This window comes from Triticum aestivum, chromosome 3B (assembly GCF_018294505.1).
Source record: "Triticum aestivum cultivar Chinese Spring chromosome 3B, IWGSC CS RefSeq v2.1, whole genome shotgun sequence".
Lineage (NCBI taxonomy): Eukaryota > Viridiplantae > Streptophyta > Magnoliopsida > Poales > Poaceae > Triticum > Triticum aestivum.
The window spans coordinates 199,456,134-199,467,660 of NC_057801.1; the positions used below are offsets into that span (position 1 = coordinate 199,456,134).

The 11,527-nt window shown below is 53.5% G+C and overlaps 3 protein-coding genes across 4 annotated transcripts; 1 reads left to right on the forward strand and 2 right to left on the reverse strand.

Annotated features, from left to right (window-relative positions):
* The first annotated feature begins 817 nt into the window (after positions 1-817).
* LOC123069347 (pentatricopeptide repeat-containing protein At5g25630) lies at positions 818-3,847 on the forward strand. Its single transcript, XM_044492178.1, has 4 exons — positions 818-1,042; positions 1,490-1,614; positions 1,826-2,758; positions 2,830-3,847. The coding sequence occupies exons 2-4, from the start codon at positions 1,516-1,518 to the stop codon at positions 3,700-3,702; spliced, it is 1,905 nt and encodes a 634-aa protein (XP_044348113.1). The 5' UTR covers positions 818-1,042; positions 1,490-1,515; the 3' UTR covers positions 3,703-3,847.
* Positions 3,840-6,073, reverse strand: LOC123069350 (uncharacterized). Its single transcript, XM_044492181.1, has 4 exons — positions 5,942-6,073; positions 4,686-5,257; positions 4,414-4,599; positions 3,840-4,319 (listed from the first exon to the last, which is right to left on the reverse strand). The coding sequence occupies exons 2-4, from the start codon at positions 5,166-5,168 to the stop codon at positions 4,044-4,046; spliced, it is 945 nt and encodes a 314-aa protein (XP_044348116.1). The 5' UTR covers positions 5,169-5,257; positions 5,942-6,073; the 3' UTR covers positions 3,840-4,043.
* Positions 6,074-6,881: 808 nt separating this feature from the next.
* LOC123069349 (hydroxyphenylpyruvate reductase) lies at positions 6,882-11,521 on the reverse strand. 2 transcript variants are annotated; one of them, XM_044492179.1, is made up of 2 exons: positions 10,970-11,521; positions 6,882-7,542 (listed from the first exon to the last, which is right to left on the reverse strand). In XM_044492179.1, the coding sequence occupies exons 1-2, from the start codon at positions 11,405-11,407 to the stop codon at positions 7,024-7,026; spliced, it is 957 nt and encodes a 318-aa protein (XP_044348114.1). In that variant the 5' UTR covers positions 11,408-11,521; the 3' UTR covers positions 6,882-7,023. The 2 variants fall into 2 exon arrangements, with proteins under 2 accessions (XP_044348114.1, XP_044348115.1); XM_044492180.1 differs by lacking the exon at positions 6,882-7,542 and adding an exon at positions 7,699-8,393 and having other exon boundaries at positions 10,970-11,505.
* Between the last annotated feature and the right edge of the window lie 6 nt (positions 11,522-11,527).

An 11,527-nucleotide genomic window follows, 5' to 3' on the forward strand; every position in this document is an offset into this window, starting at 1 on the left:
ACTGGGCGAGAGGGGTGGTTTCGACCCCGACCCACCTATCGAGGCCAAAAACTGTAACGGCTACACGCACGCCCCCGCGACGCGCACTTTGCTTGAACCACCCACCAGGTGCGAGCCGTTGGATTCGGAATGAATGGCATCCGAGTCGTTCGGACGAAATCCTTGCTCGGCTTGCCGTGCTGACAGCGGCGACATCTGTGGATGTCGTCTCCTTCTTGAAGGTGTTGCCGTGGCCTTTCGACATGTCCTCCTTCGAGCATCGGGGAAACCCTTGGTCCGGTTTTCCAGACCAGACGGCGGCGGCGGCCCGATGTCGTCCCTTCATGAAGATGTCGTCTTGGTTGCTCGTGGTGTCTTCGGTGTTGAAATTGATGATGTTGGACACCCTACTTGGTTTTGGGCTGCTTTTCAAGATGTGGACATCCGAGGCGCAATGTACAACATCGCCGACGCTTCTTCCATGGCTTCTTCCTCATGCCGGTCCGATCCTGCAATCCACTTGCCAACTCTTCTTGGCGCTTCAAGGTGGGGGTACGTTGATTTGCTCCGTCCTGATGGCATGGTCGTGTGACACTGGTGCCCGGCTTTGTTGGTGACGCGGCTTAGCTGCTTTAGGTCTTGTTTCTTTCCCTTTCATGGCTGGAGTTTTAGGCTAGTAGAGTGTGTGCCGTGTTGTATCCCTCTTCCTCCCCTCTTGTTACTTTGTTCTCTTCTACCTATCAATGAAAAGATACGCAAGCTTTGTGTATTCGTGAAAAAAAAGAAACTAACGTTAAGTCGTATATATGATCCCTGGGCATGAGTCCCACCGCAGGCTCGGGCTGTCACCGGAGCGGAGCCCGCGCGCCCTCGCCTATCGTTTCCTAGCGAGGTCCGTCCCCTGCGGATAAAGAAAAACGAAGCGCAACCCCTCACAGCCACGCCTTGGTCCGTCTCTCCCCCTCCCACGCCCCTGCTCCTCCTCCGGCCATACTGGCTGGCCGGAGGCACGCCGCGCGGCTGACCTTGGGTGCACGCTTGGACACTCCGCTCGGCGAATGAGGTGACGTACCTAACCAGGCTGGCTCCTTTCCTTGTGTTTCTGCTGCGAGCGGACAGCGCTAGCTAGAATCGCACCACCTCTTGTGTTTTGCTCAATTACGCGGTGGAGGTCACCGGACGGCGAGCTCCGAACGCCCGCGCGCATCTCGCCCTCCACCTCCAGTATGCCGGCCGAAGAATGGATACCAACAACAAATTCAGGGATGCGTGCTCACCTGCCGATAGATAGTAAAACTGTTTAAGCAGATTATTTTGCCAAGTGAGATAGATATGTGTGTTTTCCCTACGTTCCAACCCGCATTACTTCAATATTATTACGTGTACAAGTATAGTAAGCAACACTGAATGTAGAGTAGGCTTGTGTTCTGCATTTTGTGCGCTTCACTTGGTTTCAGAAGTAAGTATCATTCAGAATTATGGCATCTGAATCCCTGACACTACTGGCCAGGTTGAGGAGCATATAGCGGCACCACAATGCTAGAAAACGGCATACAACTGACGCCGGCATCCACTTCCAACAGCACGGGCAAGACAAGAAACAATGGGAAAGAGCTCAACGGATCCGCCTCCACGGTAAGCACCGGATTGCACGTACAAAATAAATAAGAATGACAAGCTGTGACCAGACCTCAGTTCTTGCCTGCACAATTCGAGACATGGGGGGAAAGAAAGAGATCCTTGCGTGAATTTTATGTGATCGAGTGCTGTTTTCCGTTATTTTTGTGATCATATTGCGCCTGTTGATCTCAAACAAGTCAAGGGTTTCGTTCTTTGGGTGCTCCAGGAGGAGGAGAAGCGCCAGGGCAATGGCGGCGACGTGCAGCCGCCGCCGCCGAGCACCTGCACGACGTGCGCCAAGGGGCACACGTGCCAGGCTGTGGTCAGCCGGACGCGGGAGATGCGGAGCCTCATCGACGCCAAGAAGCCTCACCAGGCGCAGGCCCTCTTCGACGACCTCGCCGACGAGGGCCACCGCCCGTCCCTCGTGACCTACACCACCCTGCTCACCGCGGTGACGAACCAGCGCGCGTTCGAGGCGATCCCTTCGCTGCTCGCCGGCATCGACGCAGCCGGGCTGCGGCCGGACGCCATCTTCTTCAACGCCCTCATCAACTCCTTCGTGGAGGCCGGGCGGATGGGCGAGGCCACCAGCACCTTCTGGAAGATGAGCCGCCACCACCCGGGCTGCCGCCCCACCATCAGCACCTTCAACACGCTCATCAAGGGCTTCGGCATCGCCGGCCGCCCCGACGAGGCGCAGCGCGTCTTCGACATGATGGCCGGCGGCGACGGCCACGGCGACGGCGCCGGGGTCGCGTCCACGGTGAGGCCCAACCTGACTACCTACAACATCCTGGTGAAGGCGTGGTGCGACCACCGGAGGCTGGAGGAGGCGTGGGGCGTGGTGGGCAGGATGCGCGCGCGCGGCGTGGAGCCCGACGTCGTCACCTATAACACCGTCGCCAGCGCCTACGCCAAGAACGACGAGACGTGGCGGGCGGAGGAGCTGGTGGTGGAGATGGTGCGCGCCAGGCTGCGCACCAGCGAGCGCACCTGGGGCATCATCGTCGGCGGATACTGCAGGGAGGGCAGGCTGGAGGAGGCGCTCCGCTGCGTCCGCCAGATGAAGGACGCCGGCGTCCTCCCCAACGTCATCGTCTTCAACACCCTCCTCAAGGGCTTCCTCGACGCCAACGACACGGCCGCCGCCGACGACGTACGTACGTGAGCTCAGAGCGAGCTCAGAGCTCACAAAACTCGATTGATTCTTGATCTTATGATGTGCAGGTTCTCGGGCTGATGGAGCAGTTCGGCATCAAGCCGGACATCGTGACGTACAGCCACCAGCTGAACGCCTTCAGCTCGCTGGGTCACATGGCGAAATGCAGCAAGGTGTTCGACAAGATGGTGGAGGCCGGGATCGAGCCGGACCCGCAGGTGTACAGCATCCTCGCCAAGGGCCACGTGCGCGCGCAGCAGCCCGGCAAGGCGGAGGAGCTCCTGGAGCGGATGTGCCGCCTCGGCGTCCGCCCCAACGTCGTCACCTTCACCACCGTCATCAGCGGCTGGTGCAGCGTCGCAGACATGGACAACGCCACCAGGGTGTACAGGAAGATGCGGGACGCCGGCGTGCGCCCCAACCTCAGGACGTTCGAGACGCTCATCTGGGGGTACAGCGAGCAGAAGCAGCCGTGGAAGGCCGAGGAGGTCCTCCGGATGATGCAGGAGGCGGGCCTCAGGCCGAAGCAGAGCACCTACAGCCTCGTCGCCGATGCGTGGAAGGCCGTCGGCCTGGTCAAGAATGCCAACCGCAACCTCGGTTCTCCCGATGACCGTCGTCGCCCCACCCCCAACGCGAGCGATCACGACGAGCCGGACCGCCGTCCCGACGACGACGATGACAAGCTGCGAAGATCCGGAAGAGCCAGTGAGCAGGCAACGGGTGATCCATCATCACATGCCAGTTTCGTGCAGGTGACAAGCGCGCTAGGGACAGGCAGGGCTGGAGACTTTGCATCATCGGCGCCATCGTCGTCATCGCCGTGGCGATCGTGTCAGCTCCGACTGCGAGCTTCGGGGTTTTGCAGGAACCAAAGGCAGAAGCAGGGTGGGATGTACAGTCACAGCATCAGCTCAATCAAGATGGTCTTCCTCAGCTAAGAGGCGGCCATTGTTTGCTGTTCAGAACATGTACACTACCTGTAAAACCCAATTCTTCCCCAATCTCCTGACCGTAGATGCTGGTCATTTTTGTATGATTCTGCACACACATTGGTCTTCGATTCAGAAGTCTCACCGTTCCACAGAGCAAACTCCCCTCAAACAGCATGTGTGATCTATGATACCAACTGAATGCTATGCTCTCAATCAAACACTGATGCTGAAGAATTATTAATCAGATGGTTCCTATGTCATGAACATCACAACAATATCTACACGATCACAACCATTATAGTACTTACTTTTTAAACTAATAACATCTCAAGCAATTGATCACCAAATCAAGAGTAGCTGCAAGCAGTCTGGGCGATCATGATGGGCTTGTCGGTAAGAGAGCTCACAAGAACCGGGCATCGCACACGCTTGGCGTGTGTCACCCTGACAAGCCTGCCGATGACATACCCTCTCGTCCTCACCGCCAAGTCCACGGTGAGCGGCACGCCGTCGGTGTTGGTGAGGACAAAGGTAGCCCCGGCTCCGTAGAGCGGCGTCTTCTCGCCGTGCAGGGTCACCGATGCGACGTGCCGGCTCTTCTTCGGCTGGTAGAACTTCTCCAACTGTAGAGCAGCAGCAGGAGGAGGCATTTAGCTAGCAGAATTCTGATGGAAATGGGTATTGCCTGATGCTTTCTGGGGTGCTAATAAACACTACCTGACCGCTGGCGATGGGTATCTGTGAATAGTAGAGCTGGATGGAGGTGGAAGAAACATGGATGCCGGACATGGTGGAGGGGTTGTGGACGTCTATCTCCAGCGAGCAGTTCATTGTGACGAACTTGGTCGGCACTCCGGTGCCGTCCGTCCCTTCGCCGGCGTAGAAATTCTCCACTCTCAAGCTCTGCACAGAACCAACCAAATTCTAAGGTGTTACTGTACGAGAGAGGGATACTGAATTTAAGGTGACGGAGCAGTCAAATGTACAACCTTGACGAGGACGCTGGGTTTGTCACGGCGGGCGGCGCCCCAGACGACGAGGCAGACGAGGGTGAATGCCAGGACCAGAACCGAGAACCAGAAGGCGGCGACGCAGCTCCTGGAGAGCTCCCGCTCCTGCTCCACGCCGGCGTCCTCGGCGTCCTCCTCGTCAATCACGTCCACCTCGTGCCACCCCTTGCCGTGGCCGTGGGGGCGCTTCCGGTTGGCGGCGGCCCTGCCGCCGCCGGTGAGGTTCCCGGAGAAGCGGCTGGCGGAGGAGGCCCTGGAGTGCGGGCCAATGGAGGAGTGGTGCGACGGGGAGTCGAGGGGGCTGTTGTACACGGGCGTGGCCTGCGTGGACGACGACTTGTCGCCGTCGTCCCGCGAGTCGCGCGACGGGCTGACCACGTAGTACGCCGCCCGCTTCGGGGACCGCGACGGCGACGTGGTCGCCAGGCTCGTCACGTCCGAGTCCGACGTCGTGTGCTTCATCGTCCCTTCGCGCGACGATGCCACCAGGCAGGCTCGCCGGCCGTTCGGGTGTGAGGCGAGGATTTGATTTCTTGGAGAAGCTCGCTGGCCTGAAACGCTTGCGGAGCAATGAGATCTTGGAGGGCAATAATCATCTGAAGATTGCAAGTTTGAGGTAGTACGCTTATATGGGAAGAAAAGGGAAAACGTGAACGCTTATGGTAAGAATTGCAATAATTGAAGGCAAAATTTTGACGCTATAAGTGAAGAGAAATTAAGAGTGCACATTGATTGAGAGCGGACCAAAATATAATCTTAGCACTAGTAGACCAGAATTGTTTGGGGATTATTAATAACCCAGCACATCGATGAAATCATGAACCCGCGACAATTGCGTCAGCGTGTCACCAAAGAAGAAAGAAGCGAATGGATCAATGCTGAATGGACCAACTTCATTGTAGCGCTAGCGCACGAATCAAATCCTTCGGGTATTCGATTTCCGATCACGATCCCACCCGCGGCCGAATCGCCGGAGAAGTGTTTTCCTGAAAGAAGAAACGACACGCGGACAGGATATATCGATGATCTTCTTCTCATGCATGATCTGACTTCCGCCCCCGCGAGAAGAAGAAGAAAGCGGGAGGAGGAAGGAGAAGAAGAAGAAGAAACAGCCGGTACGGTCTTCGCTTGGACGAGGAATGATGATCGAATTGTTCGAATCCTTGTCCTCCAAGAAGGAACGGGATGAGGCGCCTGAAGAAACAAGAGGAGAAGGGATTGGTGGGAGCACTCGCCTGTTCTTCGCCCACGCAGAAGCCGATGGAAGCGGGCGGCGCGCGGAGGGAGGCTGCAGTGACGCGCGAGGAGCTCGGGCTGGGGCTCGAAACTGCTCGTCTGGTGGCGCCGCGTGCTCCTGCATGCTTTGCTCCCCCTTGACGCATGCAGCTGTCGAGGGAGGGAACGCTGCTTGCTTGACCAGGCGCCCTTACACGTGGGCCCCACCCAGGGCGCGGGGCCCGCCTGTCAGACCCGAAGCGTGGAAGACAGCTGCTCCTCCTATCTTTTCCTCTCTAGACTAGAAGACGGTGATATCAGCTGGATACGAAGCGGTCGATCGAGCGGTCCGCGAAGCAAACTGCAGACGGACGGTCAAGGAAACGTGCGGGTTCGCCGAGCCCGAGCAGCAGCGTCCACGTCTCGCCGCCAACATACACGGTACACCTACACATACCCTAGTACAGTATAGCAGAGAAGAAAACCATGTCATGTACCGCCGCTCAAGGATCAATGGATGTACGTACGTACGTATGTTCTAGGCTCTCGCGACGTGCCCAACCGCCCAGTCGGTCCATCAGCCGCGGCTACATCTTAATAATGGATCCATCCTTCGTGCAGTGCAGTCCATCACGCATTCACGCGTGTCGCCCGGTAGGGGATCGCGACCTGTCAAAGGATCGGACGGTGCAGACCGGACACCTCAGTGAGGATACCACAGTGCTGCCGGATCCTAAAATGTGAAACGGGTACTCCTCACTCGGCCAATCGTCCACTATCCCGTGCGTGCGCGTTCAATGCTCCCGGCCATGATGATACGCTGCAGCTGTGCTGCATTCCATCGACCAAGGAAACCGGGCATGCTATACATAGCATGCCATCGCCATCGGCATCGACACAAGATAACCACTCAAGCCCGAATACATGGCATCGGCATCGGCATCGGCATCGGCATCCCGGTAAGAAATCAAACTTATTGACCTTTCTTTCTCGTCGAATGTTTACCCATCGAAAATAACACGTTTCAATCTGATCCTGAAACAGAAAATATCTTTGTAGTGCTTCTTCATATACAACACACCGTGCCCTATCATGATCATCATCAGACAACCGGAGTCAGCAGCGGCTTCTTCAGAACATGCGCCTCCAGGTTGCCCAGGACAAGGTCCGCCATGGCCTGGCGCGTCTCGTGCGTCCCGCTCCCCACGTGTGGCACCAGGACGACGTTGTCGAGCGCGAACAGCGCCTCAGGCACGTTGGGCTCGTCCTCGAACACGTCGAGGCCTGCCCCGCCGAGGCGCCCCTCGACGAGCGCCGAGACCAGCTCGGGCTCGTCGACGTGAGGGCCGCGCCCGATGTTTATGAGCACGCCCTTGGGCCCCAGCACCTCGATCACCTCGCGGTTGACGATGTGCCGGGTCTGCTCATTCAGCGGACAAGCCACCACCAGGATGTCGCTGTTTGCCGCCAGTTCGACCACGCTCGGGTAATAGGTGTAGTTGGGGTAGTCTTTCTTTGTTCTCTGGTAGTAGTTGACTGGGCAATCAAAGGCCTCCACTCGGGTGGCAATGGCAAGCCCTATCCTGCCCAGCCCGATGATGCCCACTCTTTTGCCACTGAACTGCAAAAAGATAAACAAAATCTATGAGAAAAACGAGCCACAACTGTTCTATCTGCGTAAAAAACGAAATATAAGAAAGAAAGGATCCAACGCGAAATGCCGAGATTGCATGCCCCGACCACACACAAAGGTACCAGCAAGTAAAGAGGGAATATATGGAACTGTAAACTTTAGAAACTGGTAATCTTATTTATGATGGTTGTTGATTGCATAACAGCCAAACATTGATGTCTTTCAAAAACAATAACCCGCCAGATAATTAAACTAGACATAAAAAAAAAACTCAAGAGTTTGGATTACAAACTGCTAACATCTGGGCATCCCAGTAACAATCAGATGACTGGGGTGAGTAAGGGCTTATTAAGAGCATGTGCCTCTAAATTCTTGAGAACCAGATCAGCCATTGCCTTGCATGTTTCTTCTGTATCACTTCCTACATGAGGGACCAAAACAACATTATCTAAGCTGAAAAGTTGCTCTGGAACAAAGGGCTCATGCTCAAACACATCAAGGCCTGCTGCTCCAAGGCGTTTCTCAAGAAGAGCAGACACAAGCTCAGGTTCATCCACATGTGCTCCACGCCCAATGTTTATGAGCACACCATCTCGTCCTAGTGCATCCATGACCTTACGATTAACAATGTGATGGGTCTCGGCATTGAGCGAACATGCTACAATAAGCACGTCACAATTGGCTGCCAGGTCTACAACATTTGTAAAGAACTTGTAGTTTGGAAATGGCTTCTCTGATCTTGAATGATAACTGATTGAGCAACCAAATGCTTCAGCTCTTTTTGCTATGGCTAAGCCTATCCTGCCAAGCCCAAGAATGGCAACTCTTTTACCACTGAACTGCAGAAAAGTAACGAGAATTGGTTATCTTTTGTTCTTTGGGGAAACCAAATCTACTATTAGGATCACATGCATCCCCAACCTTTATATCTACCACAAAACAATAGCCAGCATCGTCAGCTATTTCATGCTTTCATAGCACAGTCGTTAGGCTGATATCTCATCATTATAAGCAGCAGCAGATCAATCTTGCAAAGCACATTCTTTCCTTGAGATAGCTGCATCTGAACTCTTTTGTTTTTTCAAATGCAAGTGCTACCCCCAGCCTCCACATCCATTGATGCGCGCAGCCAAAAGTGGACCTGAATGTGTTGCATTGTTCAACAGGATTCCACTCACACTGAAGATGTCCTTCAATGTTTTAAGGGAGCAGGAAAATGGCACGGTGACAGGAGCATATTGCACCATACAGTTCATGAAAAGTTCTGGTGGATATTATCATGGAACCCTTGGTTGGTATGATGCATAAACTACTTACTTAGCCATAAAACAATGGAGAACATGACAAAACGTGTTGCTATCAAGAATTACGAGTTGACGGCTATCAAGAATTACGAGTCGAGCCGAGGTTGAGACTCGTAGACTAATCATGACTAGTCTAGGCTAATGCAGGACTAGTCCACATGGTACTGTAGTACTCAACTTACAGTACTCTAGTACTAACACCTAGTACAGTATTACAACAAAAATTGAATGCATGGGAAGTGGACGAAGAACCTGAGGCTCTGCCAATTGTAACAGCTATTTCCTCAGGAAGTGGATGAAGTAATCAACTGCTCACTTATCCCTCCCAAATTCCCCTAAAAAAACTTATCCCTCCCAAATTGAGTCGATCGACTCAAAAGCCTAGACTAGTCTGGACCAGTCGCTCCACCGCTCAACTCAACAAGCTAGTCTACATGAAGAAGCTAGTCGACAATCAAATTGAGACTACTAGACTAGTCTCGTGACAAGTCATGAGACTCATCATCCATGGTTGTTATAAGAATCCTATTTTTGCTACTACGAAACAATGGTCAGGGAGAAACAAAAATCATGGTTTCCAACGTTTTCTGATCATCCACCAGCCTTGGTATTAATACGATTCAATATGGAGCTATGCGACAACATAAAACCTCCAGAGCCATGTGAATATGTCGAAAGAAGAACAAAAAAAAACCCTAACCCAGTAAGAAGTTGATATTAAAGAAGAGAAGATAGGAACCACATCACCATATGCGAGCCATCCTAAATCACAATGCTCACTAGATTTCTAGAAAAATCCCTGTGGCTACAGCACTATAACTATGTCTCTAAATCTTATATTTCAGTTTTCAGACACCAGCATACAGCTTGAATCAGCAGTGAAGAAGGAAAACGTTTTACAGTCAGGTAATCTACATTTTGATCAAACAGGATGCACTTCACTGCCGAAACAAATCCATCAGGGCTAAGTAGTTTATTAAGAGACTGTCATAGATTGCAACCTAAGCTACTGCAAATGCCTTCGAACCACTGCTTACTCAAATGATACGACTCATCTCTCAAAGAAAAAAAAATGATACGACTCACATGACATAAACTAGGATAGTCGCAACCTACGCTACTGCAAATGCTTTCAGACCACTGCATCCCCACTGATATGACACACATGGCATAAAAGAGAGAGTCAAATGTACTAAGTTACTAACTACCTACAAGATTTTTTTTTTTTGAACAATCAACGGGGGGCGATCGCCCGCCTGAACATAATTTATTTAATCAAAGGACATGGGTCGGTCAGTACATAGCTCCGCAGAGCTCAATGAGCGGGATAAAGTGGGGGGCTAAGGGTTAGCTACAGACAGCTACGCACCACCGGAGCAACGGGTTACAATCCACACGGGAGGGGGCCCGGACCACCCATAACACAAGATGCTCCTGGATCAAACGCCGCAAGTCAAGGTCAGAGGTATGGATGTTATCGAACACCATCCGGTTCCTGGTCTTCCAGATGACCCAAAGGACACAACACATCGTCGTGCTGAGGAGAGGAGGGATTAGGGAGGCGTGACATGTAGAGAATAACTGCCAAACACTTTCGACACTGCTATCCATGAGTACACTAGAATGACCTACAAGATTTTAGGAAGATAACCAATGATGTGCCAAAAAAACCTGACAAGGATCCAATAAAGTTCAACTGTTTCTCCTTTCTACCACCTAGATTTTATTCTCCAATTTAACCTACTCCCTCCGTCCGGAAATACTTGTCGGAGGAATGGATGTATCTAGATGTATTTTAGCTCTAGATACATCCATTTTTATGCATTTCTACGACAAATATTTTCGGACGGAGGGAGTATTTTCCTTCCGTGCATTCATGTTCCCTGAATGCCCACTGCTATGCAACCTATGTTATATCTAGTTCATTTTCCAACAAAGTTATTGCCATATTCGTTTTGACTGAAACGATAACAAATGTACACAGTTTGCGATTAAACTAAAGATAAAAGTATCGTGAAACAACGTTAGTGGGCAATAAATCAATTATAGCTAAGAACGCACTGGACTGAAAACTATAAACGGAAGTCAACTGGCAAGCATCGGAAACCAACCCGCGCGGTGAGTGTGTAGTCCCCCTTGGCCTTCCACAGGCCGGCGCGCACGTAGCGGTCGGCCTGCGGGATCTTCCTCAGCGCGGCGATGGCGAGGCCGACGGCGAGGTCGGCGACGTCGTCGGTGAGGACGTCGGGGGTGTTGGTGACGCGGATCCCGCGCTCGCGGCACTTGGGGAGGTCGACGCGGTCGATCCCCACAGAGAAGGAGGCGACGATCTCGAGCGACGGCAGCGCGTCGATGAGCGCGGCGTCGGCGTTGTAGCCGGCGTTGCCGACGACGGCGCGGATGGCGGAGGCGTTGGCGCGGAGGAACTCGGCGCGGCCGTCGGGAGGGGAGTCCCAGAAGCGGAAGAGGCGGAAGCGGCGGTCGAGCTCCTGCTCCAGGTAGGCGTTCATGGGGTGCAGCAGCAGCACGCCCAGGGACTCCATCGCCATGGCCGCCGGGGGCACCGAGGGCGGCAGCGGCTGGCTGTTGTGTGGTGGTGGGTGGGCTGCTCCGCGGTGGCTACTGGTGGGGAAATGCTGATGCTCGACGCCGGCCTTGTTTGCTAGCGT